The sequence below is a fragment of the Habropoda laboriosa genome, unplaced genomic scaffold (genome assembly GCF_001263275.1).
Source record: "Habropoda laboriosa isolate 0110345459 unplaced genomic scaffold, ASM126327v1 scaffold84, whole genome shotgun sequence".
Classification (NCBI taxonomy): Eukaryota; Metazoa; Arthropoda; class Insecta; order Hymenoptera; family Apidae; genus Habropoda; species Habropoda laboriosa.
Window position 1 is genome coordinate 1,509,143 of NW_017100202.1, and position 16,189 is coordinate 1,525,331.

Here is a 16,189-nt window from a genome sequence, read left to right on the forward strand (position 1 = left end):
AGGGAGAGAGAGGAAGAAGGAGAGCGCAAGAGAGGGAGAGCGCAAGAGAGGGAGTGCTTGCAAGGGAGGGAGAGCTTGCGGGGGGGCTTGCAAGAGAGGGAGCGCGAGAAAGAGAGGGAGCGCGAGAATGGGAGCACGCGAGAGAAGGAAAGCGCGAGAAAGCAAGAAGGAGAGCGCAAGAGAGGGAGAGCTTGCAAGAGAGAGAGTGCTATGAAGAGATGGTGAGCGCAAGAAAGGGAAAGCTCGAAAGAAAAAGGGAGAAGGAGAGCTCGAGGGATGGAGAGAAGGAGAACGCGAGAAGGGGAGGTTGCAAAAGAGAGAGTGCGAGAGAAAGAGAGGAGAGCGCAAGAGAGGGAGAGCTTGCCAGAGAGAGAAAGAGCTTGCAAGAGAGAGGGAGAGCCCGCAAGAGAGAGATCCCGTGTTTGTGAAACGCAATATCGCTGTACGAACACACCGTTCTGTTTCCCGTGTTTCGTTATCTGTGCCGCCACGTTACACGGTTAGCCTCGTAAAGAAAGGAGCGTTTTCTGTGTCATCTCGTGGCCGCGTTGTCTTTCTTAATATCGCCGCTTACAGCGATACTCGAGTCTCGCGTTGGCTGAATCGAGGGATTTGGAAACGGCTCTCCTCCACGAATATATTGCTTCGCCGCTGACGACGTATACCTTCAATCTCTCTTTTCGCCTGCATATATCGTTTCACGCGAACTGCCGAACTGGTTTCGTCTGCTCCTCTCGAGAGAAGTCTGTCTCTCGTATGTAACGAAAGTAAAACAAAAAAAAAAAATGTTCAAGATACAGACAATTCTTCGGTGTCTGTGATGATCGTTTACACTGCGAATATTCTCTCTCTCTCTCCAGTTACAACTGCACAGGACGCGAATATACGTGCCCGCAAGCTGGCTACAGGCGCCGGAAGTCATGATCGAACGCATCGTGGCACGTTCATCGCATTGCTCGAGGCACTCGTAGATAGTACGGATGCATTAAATCTGCCGGGCTCCCGCGTAGCATCTTTGATATATATATCCTCTTGACAGATCGCCTCGATACCCAAGGATTATGCTCGTATTACCGGCAGTCAGCCGCGTGTCGTAAATAATCTGATCGGAATTTTTGTTTGGCGTCGATGATCCCTGCTTAGAGGATCCGCCAAGCCGAGGGTGGAAGAGGCTGGATAAGAGGGCAGATATTGGCGATAATAAGCTGCAGCGTGCCAACAGAGAGCTGCTTTATAGGGTCGATTAAAGTTCCTCTGTTCTTCTTCAGCTACGCTGACTTACTTTTCACATTCGCCTCCACGAATCTCCTTTTTATTTCGCAGTTGTAGCAGGTCAACCACCAGGTTCGTGCCGCGAAACGAAGAATATTTGAAAGAAAATCCAAGGAAATACTGTAGCCACGATATAACAGTCTTACTAAAACAAAGAAAAATAGAAAAAATTTGTGCAACGAGAAGGCGCTTACGTTTTTTTCTTTTTTTAAATCAAATTTAATAAATTTTCTCGACAATATTCGTCTAAATTGTAAAATTTGACACGAACTTGTGGGATGACCTGATAGTATCAAAAATCTTTCTGTTTTCCTCTTCCATTTCTCGCGGTACACAGAAAACGATCAATTTGTACGAAGGAAAATCTTACATTTATCCTGCAAACGGGAACTCTTTTTGCCTGGATCACACGAGCTCAGGCGCCTAAGTAAGTTCGAAAAGCTGTTCGCCACCGGGGCAACTTGCTCGCAAAGAAGCAGCATAATTAATTACACCGGTTCGTTCTAGTTGGTTAAATAAAGAAAAAAAAGAAAGCTAAATGAATTTCATAGGGTGGCGTTAGCCAGGTGTTCCTTTTGTTACTCTGCCTTCCTCTTTGCTTACGTTCCGCGTAACTTCTCGTCTTCACGGAGAAATACGCACGGACGTGCCATGAAAATATTTCTCCTTTAATTTTCCTTAACCCGTTGGTTACGCGGGTGTAAGCACGCTGTGGGAGGAAACATTCTATGTGTACACAGACGTACATACACCTGTCTATGTACACATCTCTGTGTGTGTGTGTGTGTACCATGGTCGGACGTGACGAGTTTCCAAGGCTTTGTGACGATAATCGATGCATTCAAGCTGTCCCAGACGAGTAACCCGAAGTAACCCCTGCGTTCAACTATGTGGAAAACTTGAGGAAAGCTTGATTCACTTTCCAGACATAATTCTGCTATTTTTACATAGTTTTTTCGGTTTTTTTTTTTATATCTCCTGTGTTAGTTACATGTTGTCTTCGTCGATATGGGAAACTGGTTGTACAGTTTGTATCTGTACACTCTAAGTCCACCTAACGTGCGTTATCAAATGTCTTAATGAAATTCGAAGAATTACCTACTCGAGCGACCACAGAGGCAAATTAGTAACTGTACTTTAGTTAGACTTTGAAAATGTGCTGTAATGCTAAGTGTTAGATGTAAATTCAATATTATATCTTTGTCTTGTGCAGTAAAGTGAAATAGGAGCAGTTCTATTTTTTATTAAGTGTGTAGTTCTTAGGCAGGCCTCAGTTATATCGACATTTAATTTGCCATAAGTCATATAATAATGTTACTGTGTATGTTACTTTTAAATTGTGACTTGAGGTTGGAACAGACTATAAATAAAACGGTGAATTTGATTTGCAAAAGGGAGAATTTGATTTGCAAAAGGTTGAGTTTAATTTGCAAAAGGTTGAATTTAATTTGCAAAAGGGAGAATTTAATTTGTAAAAGGGTGAATTTTATATTTGCAAAAGGTTGAATTTTATTTGCAAAAGGGAGAATTTTATATTTGCAAAAGGGTGAATTTTATATTTGCAAAAGGGAGAATTTTATATTTGCAAAAGGCTAAATTTTATTTACAAAAGGTTGAATTTTATTTGCAAAAGGGAGAATTTAATTTGCAAAAGGATGAATTTTATATTTGCAAAAGGGGGAATTTAATTTGTAAAAGGTTGAATTTTATTTGCAAAAGGGAGAATTTTACATTTGCAAAAGGGAGAATTTTATATTTGCAAAAGGCTAAATTTTATTTACAAAAGATTGAATGTAATTTGCAAAAGGGAGAATTTAATTTGCAAAAGCTGTTTGGATACCGACACAGCGCCGCCAACAATTACCGTCAGCTGATAATCGGAAGATACGCGAATAGTGATAATTACCTGACCGCCAACCATGCCTTCGCGAAGCCTGACCAAGTCCGTTTGGCTCCAGGCGCTTTTGCTCCAAGGCGCGACCTGTCGTAGATCCGTGTTGAAGTCGAACTTGGCCAGCTGGTTGTGGACGAAGTTTCTAATGTTCCAGGGCAGGTCATTGTGGCCGTCGATCAAAGGCACCTCGGAAAGAACCTGTCGTACGGTCTCCAACCTTTCCCTCGGCAATATCAGGTGTGCAACCTCGTCATCGGCTGGTCGTGGGCCAACTTTGCCAACCCAGCTTCCGATTGACAGTATGATCACGCTTGCTGTCCAGACACCGCTCTGACCGCCACACTGGAACATCGTTCGATTATCGGCGGTTAGGATGGGAATTGCCAAAGAACATTTCAACAACTGTAATAAGAGAGTAGCTCGTTCTGAAACGGGACACGGATGTGTAGAAGCGTGATTAGGTTATTGGGTTGCTGTTTTTTTTTTTTATCGGCTTATTGGAGATGCTGAATTTTGACGACGGTCTGATTTGAATTTTAACGATAGTTAGCGATTTTAAGAGTGGCAGAGTTACAGGAATATTGAGGTTTTGCAAATGTGGAGATTCGAGGATGCAGGAAATGTGGAATTTTGGGAATAAGGGAGCTTCAGACACGTGGTTGGTTATTGGGCTATTTTTTCATAGTGGAGATTCTGAAATTTAACAATAGTTAGGTACTTTAGAAGTACAGAGCTATAGGAATATTGAGATTTTGCAAATATGGAGATTCGAGGACACAGGAAACGTAGAATTTTGGAAACACGGAAGCACTAGGCGCGTGAAATTCTATGAATATGGAGGTCTGTGGACTGTGAAGTTCGAGAAACACGGAAATGTAGGAGCTTTTGATGTGCGGAATACTAGGAACACGGAGATCTACCAACTATGATTTGCCAGAGGTACGTAGGAACTGTAGAAATTTCAGAAATATGTCATTCTACCGTTACAGAGAAGCTTTACCAAAATATATTGAAAATATCGAAATGTTGCAAATATCACATAGAAAATCTACAGCATGTGTGTTGTGTCTTCACTGTTATCACTCGATGTGTGCAAAATGCTCTCCTCTGTGAAGAAAAAAGAATTACGCTTTTATATACGCAGAAAGGTAGAGGAAAAAAAGACCATAAACGTTTTCTGAAAACGTCGAATGTGGTGCTTTCGCTTACTAATCTAAATTTCATTGGTTATGAGAAACCCTCTTCCGACGCCGTTTCCAGCAGAGAGGTGAAAATACCTTTTGGGTTCTTTCCAGGTCAGCTTGGGTCATATGATTCTAACGATTTACCGGCGAATCACGGTTTTATAGCTGCCATTAGGGACGCTTCTGTAGGTAACCGCGCGAACAATAAATTCAAGTTCACACTAACTTTTTCTCTTCGTCTAATCACCGAGGAGCAACGGCGAATAAACTTTCCTCGTTTCGATACGTTATAAACTGTGTCAATAACCAGGTACCCCTTTGCATAATTCTCACTTAAAATATTTGATCTTCCAGGTGAAAGATTGAAATATTCAGCCGGATCGTTGTTATTTAGCGCACTTTCTATCCGTGTTTGCCTCAAGTTTAGAATTTTGTTATCAGAAAACTACTGAAATTGGACGATAATGTAGTATCGGGGCCTCCATACTCAAATAGGGAACCTCGAAGGGGGAATAGAGAGGGAGTGGTTGGCGTAGCGCGCAAAGCCTCGGCTTGCTAAGCCGAAGGTCCCGGGTTCGATTCCCGTGTTGGGTCCCTCAATATTTTTTCGTCGTCGGTTCCTACAAATGGTGGCTCAACCGAGATGGAGGCATCTACGGCTGCACGAAGCCAGGCGTTGTGAGATGAAAACATGTGAGAGGGTTGCACGTCTCCCAAAAAGAGTTGAGAAACAGAGTTTCAACTGAGAGAGAGTGTCACTGTGTGGGGGAGTGTTACCCGAAAGTGTTTGAGTTTGTCGAGGTGTTGAACTCTTAGGACATTCGAGGGCGAATGTCAGTTCAGGATGGCCGAGTGTAGTATCGGGGCCTCCATACCCCAAAAAATTATGAAACCGGCACGCGGGAATAGAGAGGGAGTGGTTGGCGTAGCGCGCAAAGCCTCGGCTTGCTAAGCCTGAGGTCCCGGGTTCGATTCCCGTTGGGTCCTTCAATATTTTTCCCTAGGTTCCTACCATAAAGTAGACAATTCTGGTTGTTGACATAAAGGTTAACAACGTTTGCGTTGGAAAGGAATTTAAACGAACGAAACAACATTGGAGAGAAGACGGAGAAGTGGTGAAAATCGTATGGTAACGCGTGTGTAGCACACTCGACAACCATCACACCACTAGTACCATCGGCAAACCTGATTTAATCAATTTCACTTCTCCCCAATTACCTCGAAATTCCCTTCCATTCCATCGCTCAAAAGCTTCCAAAATCTTTTATGAAGTCCGTCAAGTCGAGGTTACGGCGCAATCAGCCGGTTAACCCTGTACAAACTCACAACTATGCGCTCTTCTATATCGAATACTCTGCTATACGTCGTTCAAAATAAGAGTAACCTCGCTCTCGGACCGATTCTCGTCCGTTTTGCGCATAGACAGAGAGCGTAGCAGAGGGTAAGACGGAGAAAAACATAGGTGGTTAAGTGGGGGATTGGACGTCCTAGTGGTTCTAGCCCTGCCTTAGGGCTAGGGCGAGGTTACTCTCATTTTGAACAGAGTATAACTGGTACAATACAGGGTGTCTCAGGTTTTCAAACGTCCAAACGTTGTCGGTTATATTCTACGGGCGAAAGCTGCCACGAGAGACACGTCCCATGCGCGAAACGAGGTTACTCTCATTTTGAACAGAGTATAACTGGTACAATACAGGGTGACTCAGGTTTTCAAACGTCCAAACGTTGTCGGTTATATTCTACGGGCGAAAGCTGCCACGAGAGAGAAATAAGTCCTTTCAATTATCCCGAAGTATCAGCTTGCGGAAATGTTAATCCATCCGGATGTCATTCGCAGTCTCTGCCGGCAAGCGAAGATAGAAGAGCGGAGAAACGCGATGTCCAAAGAGCTAAAAGCAAAGATGAGCAGCGTTCGCTGAAGGGGCCAGGAGAAAGCTTTGATGCTTTCGTCCAGAAATAATTCACTGTTTCGCCCTGTGAGTTGCAAATGTTCGCCAGGACGAGGGGCACCAGTCGTCGCGAGGCTTCAACCTGTGAATAGTTTATGATCAAAGGAAGGAAGTCTTTCTCGCGCAGAAACGATCGAGTTGTACGACTTTTCGAATCTCGTTAAAAGAAAGATCGCTTTATTTCCCTCTCCACGATCATTCCCTTCGTTCAAACACATTTCTCGATGTTTTTAATTATCGATCAAAGAACGGGGGAACGGAAAATCTGCTTTTATCGGAGAACTCCTCGATGTTTCGCGGGTTATTCCGCGAATTTCAACATCGCTGGTCGTTCCTAAAAGGAATTCGATCCAAGTGTAATTTTGACTTGTTCCTTTTTCTTTCCTGGAGAAATTGGGAAACGCGCAGGACAAGGCTAATCTTCGTATCCTTATTCGTCGAACGAGATCATGTCGCCAGTGGCAATTCGTCAGAGGAATGACGGATTGCTACGTTCGCGGAGGAGAATGATCGATCGATGAGGAGTTGCTTGATTAAAAAAGAAGATCAGCTGTCCGTATATACGTTCACGTGGAAGACGAACCTTCGGTCTTAATGCAACCCGTGTTGGGTAAATCTGACAGATCGGGTCGACGAAGGGGAAATAGTAATTCAAGAGGAGGGTCCTACACACACGTGAACGTCCATTAACCGCGTTCTATCAGAGAAGCTTTCAGCCTTTCTCCCTGATACAGCGAACCTCCGCTGTTTCGCTGAATTGTCGGACGAAGGGAACCTGGAAGGAAATGCGTCGCGACGAGAAGAATCTCGGAAAAACGACGCGTTCTTGTTGGAATTTGAGAAAGAAAAAATTACTTCGTAGACTGGAAACTTCTGAGGTATCGCTGTCACGAGAGAGATTAATCAAACGAAAGGACAAATATTTTTTTATCAAATAACAATGTGATTAGTACGCGAGAATCTTTCACGAGAAATGATTGATTGAATTTTAAATGAAGAAATTGCGAAGTGCGTTCAAACTTTTAGGAAAAATTATCGATCATTTCTCCATTCGTCGATCGTTCCACTTGTACAGAATTATTACAGCGAAAGAGAACGTTAAATCCATCGATCTCAGTCGATTAAATTCACAAGTCTCTTTGTGTACAGGACAGATTAACATAGTATTATGCGTGAAAGAACGAGAGAACTTACTGGAGTGGTGAACGGTGTCGTTTGTATCCAGTGTCTGACCAATCGTCGAGCTGCACTACTTACCCCCGCGGTCACAGGCTCTCTACTTCAAGTCGAACGGTATTTCGACTTAAGTTTCGAATCACGCAGCGCGTAAAAATGAAAAAGTTGGTAAAACTCGCGAAATACGAGACAAAAAAAAAGTTGGAAAATTGTCGACTATTTAACATCGTTGCGTCCGACCCAACACATACCTTTCCACTGGCCACCGAGCTGAAAACCTGAGAGAGCGAGCGGTCCTTCGAATTTCCTGGGCTCTTATGGGAATATCCGCAAGATAAAAATTTTATTTCGTCCTGTCTTCGTTGCTTAAGGCGACACGGGAACATTTTTCCTCCCATTCCCGACCATGGGGCTCCCGCTAACATAAATCTTTACTCTACTCTGAAATACCGTGAACGAAACTGTCGACGATTAATCCTTCTTCGAGTCGACCTGAATTTTTCATTGTAATAGAAACCTCGTAATGAAAATGGTCTTCTAACTTGGGCAGATTGTGAAACGTGTTATTTTTCGACGTAGATTTTCTGTTTTTTTTTTTGATCAAACGTTTGAAACATTCTGATAAATGACGATAAGTCGGTCGAACATCTTGGAGATGCTTTGAGAGATTACGGTGCCTCGATAAACAAACATTCTAAGTCCAATCTGCCGTTGTAAGCAGCTTACTAAGCTGCGATTCTTGGCAGACGTATGCTTCTTCTGTTCAATTTAACGGGGCAACACTTTCGATTTTCTATCAGCGATAAAACGTGTGCCGATTAATTACACACAGTCAAAATAGCACAGAATACTTGGAACAATGTAAGAGGCTTGAAAGTTCAGAAAAATCCACAGAACGAAATCACGAAGGATCGAGAAGTCTCGAGGAACAGAAAAGAAAATTCTGAAATGAAAAATTTCCAAAAGTCTCCGAAGAAAATCTAACTCCAGTAAGAAATGATACAAAATTGATTCGCTGTTTTCTTCCAGTAGACGTTACTCTCCTTTCGTATCGCTAAAAAGGAATAACTCCTTCACGCGTGTCGAATCAGGATCTATTCACCCGCGTCTCGATTCCGCTGGAAAAAACGAAGCTGCAGAAACGTGGAAAAAATTGCGAAACGCGAAGCGGGCAGCGTCGTACGGGACATAAATAAAATTTAATCAAAGCCCCCAGGTGAGAGAGTGGGAGCGCGTCGAATCACCAAAATGAATTCCCGGATCGTAGGAGAAGTTCTCCTTTCTCGATCCGCCCTCCCTCGATTAACACCCCCTCGTAAAAATTCCAATATCGGCCAACTACGAGGACGTCCACGACGGACGAGTACGACGTCGACAAATCTCTCTCGATCCTGCGACGAACGCGAAACCCGGCTTGCAATTTACATCCCGGAGGCGTTTTTATTAAAAGATCGTAAAAGAGCTTCTCGTACAGAGTGCCGCCCTATGTTCGTTAACGTCTTCAACGTGTTCCGCTATTTTTCTCGATGCGCGAAGAGAAGGAGTAATTCGAACGGAGGACGAGAGCCGGTTGATAGACGAAACGAGGAACGACAGCCGGGCTTCTCTGTGAACTGGCCGGGATCCAAATGTCGAGTGTAATAAAAGGTCGTATTAAAAGAATGTACTCGAAGAAAGCGAGGGAGAGAGGTTGACAAAGGCGAATCGATCGATCGATCTACTTTCGGCGAAATCGACGACCGGCTGAAGGACGAAAAAACCACAACGGGGTAGTTATAACGGTCTAAAGTCGGTCGAAAGATCACATAGACGTTCAGACGTGGACCGAAGGGTGGAAGATGTGTTTTGTAACACTGTTTCTATCATTTCCCACTGTCGTCTTCGTTGCAAAATGATCGAGGGAGTGCACCATTCTGAGGCGTCAAAAAATGGGTATACTTTGGGAATTTCTTTTCGTGGGTAGTTAGTAAATGAAAAGTTTCAATTTTTTTTCGATAAACAGTGTCGATTTTTCAGAGATAAATGTGTTACAGAATGGTAACATTCACATGCTTTTCCACTCGTTTCTATTACTTGCTCTTGTGGCAAGGTAGATCTCGATCGATCCTTCGAATTACTTATTTTTTTCATAAGTAATCGCCGAATGGAAAGATTCAATTTTTTTCGAGAATCAAAGTTTCAAGTTTTTAGAGGTAAATGTGTTACAGAATGGAGGAGTTAGCGTTCTCTTCCACTCGTTTCTATCTCTTCCCCCCTCTTTCTCTCGTGGTAACGTAGATTTCGATCGTTCCTTCGAATCACTTATATCGTTACCTCGAATACACACATACACACACGTTCGCAGGTAGAGATTTAACGCGTTCCCCGAATTTATCACTTTGCTGCACGGGACAGCTACTTCGAGATGGGAACGGCAGAGGAGAAAATATATTTGTGAAGGCCGAGGCCGCGTATTTTTGTTTTAACCACGCCTAGGTTCGCGGCGTGGCACGAGCTTTCGTGCTTTATGCCGTCCTGTACGCGGCAGCGGTGTCGCGTACGCTCGGAATTTTGATAAGTCGCGGATTCTCGGCTGCTCCCTATATTTCGTCTTTCCGACGTGATAAAACTGTTTGTTGTTCGAACCGATCGGAATCGGAACCGGCCGGGAGATAAAGCGTGCGATCTGCTCTGCTTAAAGTTGTCCTCGCTTCATTCTAGTGGAGCTCTCTCCATTTCCTCTTTCCGAATAATCATTTCTCCAAGCTAATTAGTAGTGCGAGTCAATCATTTCTCGGACGCTTGGAAAATTTCGCCTTGACTCGCACTACTTGCTCCGATCTCGAAAATTTTCCACAATTTCTCCAAGTTAACTAGTAGCGCGTGTCAACCATTTCTCGGACATTCGAAATATTTCGCCTTGACTCGCACTACTTGCTCCGATCTCGAAAATTTTCCACAATTTTTCGAAGCAAAACTAGTAGTGTGAGTCAATCATTTCTCGGAAGCTTGAAAAATTTCGTCTCGACCCACACTACTTGCTCCGATCTCGAAAATTTTCTATCTCTCGGGATTAACTAGTAGTGTGAGTCGAACATTTCTCGGACGTTCGGAAAATTTCGACGTCTGAGAAATGCCTGACTCACACTACTTGCTCCGATCTCGATTTTCTAAAATTTCTCGAAGCTAAAACGCGTAGAAATGAATTCTTTCCGATTTTAAGGCCACAATCGAAGTTTTATTTAGAGAGAATGAAAACAGATCGATCCTCGAAATAATCTCCATTATCGTCGAGGACGTTTTGCCATTTTTCTGGCAGCCTGCGAATGTCATCGCGACAGAAACTCGGTTGGCTTTGAATGAATTATGCGAATCCAGTCGGAAAGAATTCGTCTCTACACCTAAATCTATCAATATTCTTAACATATTTCAATGTTCTTTAATTCGTTGGATTTCTTCATTTCTATCGCGCGATGTACGTTAAAATTGTCTCTCCCTTTTATGTTAACATTACATACGGTGAAATTGGCGTGATAATAATTTTCAGCGCACTCAAAGTCGTCTTTGCTTCATTGCAGCAAGGCTTTTCCCGTTTCGTTTATCTTTCCTTCGTTTTCCGCCTTCCAAGCAAAAGTGCACGCAAATGTTTAAATCTCTAAGCAACATTGCATCCCCGTAGCTCGCGTGCTTTTTCAGCTCGTTGAAACGTTTCTGAGCGACAGAAAATACATGGAAGCGCAATCGAAAGAATTTTCAAAGAGTATTTATTCGAAGTAACGGTTTGACCAAAATTTCTGTTTACTTCTCGACGATGCAAACTGTTTTCTTAGATAAGAGTGGACAACGTGATTTAATAAAGAAATTTTTTATCTTTGTATTCACGTACAAAGAATCTTAGAGTAATGAGGTTTACCAGAAACTTCCGAAACTTTTGAGATTACGGCGTCTTTCGAGTGTAAAGCCTTAAAGTAGGTGTAACAGCATTTTCCACAAGACTTTCATACTTAAATTTTACGTATACGATGTATAATACTTGCTAGTCTTCTTCTCCGTGCAACGAAACTTCTTTGTTCAGTTCAGTGATATTTTATTCTATCAAATTGAATATGTAACACCTTTCTTACCTCTGCGATGCTCGATTTTGTCACAACAGTTGTGTCTGTTCGTTTGAAATCGCGTGACAAAGTGAATTCGACTGTATTAAAAATTCCATCGAATACGAGTGTCTCAAAGTAGATACATACAAAGTGTCCCATTTATAAGGAACGTCTAAATTATTTCCGCTTGTATTGAAAGTCAGAAAAAAAAGAATGACTAAGAAAAGTTTGTACGATTTCAAATTATGCGTCTGGTGATGATAAAAGAACAATTTCAAGTTCATCTTGTACGCTATTCCAAGCTTATCGACATTTTCTTTCGCATATTGACACCTATTTTCTTCTAACCTGAAGATCTTTCAGCGAAAGACGCGAAAAAAGAAAAAATCGACTTCCGCGAGAAACGATCCAAGTTACCGAATATAACCGGAGGAATTATCACGTTCCGGTGGACGTTCCTCTCGCCGGATGCCAAGAGGAACTCCAAGCTTGCTTTTCGTAAATTCGACGCGCAGCTTTTCGAGCTGGGTCAAAAGGCAATACGTTTTCACTTTGACGCGGTTTTATCGATAGCTCGTAGGTGCTCCGGGGGTGTTCTCGTAAAGTTGGCGACGTCGGCTATCGAGTTTAAACAGCGTTTATCTCGCTTAATCGACGTTTTAACGGTCCGGCCCGGTAGAGATCGAATTATCCCCGTGGAAATTGCGATCCTTCCACGTTGAAAATAACACCCCGTGGCAGCTAGTTTATTAGCGTTTCTCTCGGTTCTCCTCCAACTTGAAACCGAAACGTCGCGCGTCCGGTTTTGTCCATCGGTGGAGCAATCGTACAGAGGTCATCGATCACGTTTATACAGAGCGTATCGATCCGACATCTACCACGGTATATTGTTCCTTTCATAATTGACGAGGCAATTTCGTGGACCGAGGTAAAGCCTCGATTGAACGGTCGCTAGACGAGAACGATACAACGTAACGATCTCTTCCACAGGGATCTGCAATTTTCCACGTGTAACGGGGACAGTGATCTCTTTCAGGAATGTTCGACCATCTTCTAGAATTGTATCTGTGATGTTATCGTCGAGTTTGGTAATAATTTTCATTCATCTTTTTTCGTTAGAAAAGTTCATCGCCCCTCTTGGCGATAGGGAGAAGTTCCGACGAAAGGTACTTTTTTATTTGCAAAAAGATCACAGGTATTTGAGAAATCACTGGAGATCATCGTAGTGAAATACAGGTAATTTCGTGTTAACGTTTAGAAATGTTGTGTGACGTGATTAGGTGTCTTCGAAGATAACGGTAGGATAAACTTGTCGATTAATCTGTGCCTGAATTATTCTCAACGCATCGGAATATGTTTAATCAACGAGAGAAGTTTTCTTCTCTTCGCCGTAAGGTTCGTTTCGTTTCTCAAGGCCAACGATCAGCTTGATCTGGAACAACGACGATTATACCACGACGGTACGATCTTTTTTAAAGGCGTTCCACTCGAGAAGAAAGCGAAACAGTCGTTTGCGCGCGTGTACCAACGTAATCTTTACATTTCTACACCTTCCATTGCGAGCAACGAGGGTCGTAACAAAGAGAGAGAGAAAGAAACTAAGTACTTCGTTACGAAATGGCCTCGTAACGTTCGAAATTGCACGAGTGCCGCCCCCGTGTGACCGTAAAAAATCCTGAAGAGCGATCTTATTTTTAAGCGACTTCCCCTCCTGTTCCACGACCGGTTGTTCTGTCGAACTTCAGAAGTAAAAGTGTAATTTACCGCGAGGCTCTTTACCTCCGTTTGAGAGGCGGCGCGTTTCGAAGCGTGAAGTACATTGGATTCGAGGGCGCGTTTTAAAATTGTAAACTGCGCCACGGCTACGTAAAGTCTTAACGAGTTTCTGTCTCTTTTTTTCGATTGTTCGCAGCTTCAAACGACCTGGTTCTCCAGCAATTTTCTGCCAGTCCGAAAATAAATGGTGTGGAACCTTTTGTACGACCATTTGTTTCTGCTCCTGCTTTCGGATCTTTGTGTAAGCAACAGACGAGAGATGACAAAATATGCGACACTTTCTTAATAGGTGTTTTTCTTCTTTTTTTTTTAAATAGGGCAGATGAAATAGTTAACGGTCAGAAGTGATTTATATGCTGGTTAAGAATTGCGAAATTTGATCGATACATTTTTCATTACGATTTATGTTCACTTTTTAGGAAGCATTTAGAATATATACTGGATGCAACGTGTATTTGCACAGCACCTGTTTCGTTTTAGTAGTTAAATATTGATTGGCTACGTCGAAATGAATTGAATAATTTCGTTTGATTAAGATATCTCGAATGTTTTAGTGACATATATAAATGTAAGTGAAAATACTTTTTCGTTCATTGTATGTCAGATAGTGTTTAATATTACATTCTTCATTGAATTAGTGAGATTCTCCCGATGAAAATGAGTCCAAACACGGCATAAATCGGACTACTTTTATCATTCGTCAATTTAAATGCCCCAAACTTATGGGGGTTTTTAAAAAACTGATTAACGTTAATACTAGTCCGATATATGTCGTGTTTGGGCTCATTTTCATCAGAAGAACTCCACCAATATATAGGTACTGTTGTCATAAACATAGGATGAAAATGATAAAAATTGAAACTTTCGATATTGATTGATTCATTCCAACGCAGGCTGTACCCTTACAGTTTCAAGTTCCCTGACCTCGAGGCACTGAGTGCTAAGGGAAGAGCTGGAAATGATGGTTCACTCCAATTTAACCAAGCATTATACTGTACAACCATAATTCCAAATATCGAAGCAACTTCACTCACAATACAGATGAAAATTTCTAAAAAAAAAGGAACATATCTGGCACGTAAGCGCTGTGTAAATCAGCGTTACATTCACTAGACAGTCGCGTGTACATTCGTCTTCGTTCGTTCAGCACGTGATGCTCGACCGTCCGCCAATATTTTCAAATTACTGAATCACGTCCCGTCGGGTGGGCTGCTCGATAAAGTGGATGCAAGTAAGTGGAAATCTAAGAGTAAATGCCGTGGCATAAGGGAAACGAATTGGAAATCCCTCCGGTCGCAATTCGCGTTACGTGACCGGCTACACAGTATTTCATGGAAATTTCTTCGTGGACCCGGTGCATGGCCAAACGAAGACGCTCCCTTTACCCCTTTGGCTCGACGAATGAAATGATGTTCTACGTGTGTACTGTGCACGGCTGGAAAGAAGTCCCGTGGAAGGAATGTGATTATCCCCATAGGCACACTTTCTCTAACACAAACTTTAAAAATATAAAAACTATAAAGGAACACTACATGTTCAATATAATTTACTATAAAATTACTGTGAAACGTTATGCTATTTAAATTAACAATAAGTCCACGCTACTATCCCTTTCTCCACGCAAATCCACTCTGTTCGATATCTCTTTCCACACTGTCGTACTTTTCGCGTGTCTTTTCGTCCCCTTCCTTTTCTCCCTCTTTTCCAAATGGCTTTTCCCACGATGTTTGACGCGCCTCGCGGAAAAAGGGCCTGGTTTGCCTCCCATTGAGCCGGTTTATGGTCCTCGTCGTCGTCGGACGAGTGCAAAATATTCACAATCCTACGTATCACATCGACGAATCGGATCATCGCAAAATTGCACGAAGGAAGATTCAGCCGCTGCAAGAGACCCCTCTTGCCTTCTTTCCAGCTCTGCACGGCACTCGAAACATCGCTATCTATCTTCCAAGCCGCGAAATATCTGCCCTGAGCTTTTCGAAAGAAAGCACATATCTGGGATTAAACGAACAACGCAGAAATGCCCGCGATATCGACGAAGCTGGGTATTTTCTCTGGAGGTCCTTTTCTAATAGGTGAACGTCGAAGAAAGGATATCCACGAAACGGCGGAAAAAGGAATCGCGACCCTCGACCGTTGTATCTTCTCGTTCCTTCGTTCGCGGTTCTCCTTTGTCAGCCAGCCTCGTTGGAATTCAATCCGTTCGTGTACGCTCCGACGTAGCGCCATTATGAATTTGTCGGCCATTGTTATGAAAAGCCACGCATCCGTTCGTTTGTTGTTCGAACGAAATCACAGTCGAACAAAAATACCTTTCCTCCCTCTTTTCTCTTCGATCGCCCCTGTTTCCTCTCTTCTCATTTCATCGTTTCGCGTGTTATACGGAAGCTCCTGCGGTATCTCTCGATCGATGGTATAATTGGAAAAGGATTGCAGAGAAATTGCGAAGGTACGAGGTAATATAAATCAACGATTTAAAGGGCAAAGGTAAAAATGGTAATTTCTTAATTCTTACAAACTATGGATTAGCGTTAAAAATTTCTACTACTTCAGTGCGATAGTTGAAGGTATATTCGGTATATTTTCGTCGTATCATGAATAATCCCAAGAACATCAATCTTCTCTATCTTTCAAACAAACGAATTTACTCCTCTCCGGTTTTAATAAAATTGCAAACGAACTCTGTGTTCCTCTCGTATTCATAAATTCCACTTAAAAAAAGAAACAAGAACAAGGTACAAAAGGCCACGATCGATTGTACAACAATCTTCCCTATAAAAATACTCCCTGTATAAAAATTCCTTCGTTGATACCTTTAATTAAACGCAACATAATTCGTCCTCGTTTCCCCTGCTACGAAAT

General features: G+C 42.6%; 1 protein-coding gene across 1 annotated transcript in view; it reads right to left on the reverse strand.

Annotated features, from left to right (window-relative positions):
* The window catches only part of LOC108570458 (dipeptidase 1-like), a 188,151-nt gene that overhangs the window by 11,698 nt on the left and 160,264 nt on the right, over positions 1-16,189 (reverse strand). Inside the window, exon 2 of the mRNA XM_017932321.1 lies at positions 3,179-3,508. Within this exon, the coding sequence (XP_017787810.1) occupies positions 3,179-3,508 (330 nt within the window). The remainder of the gene's footprint in view (positions 1-3,178; positions 3,509-16,189) is intronic.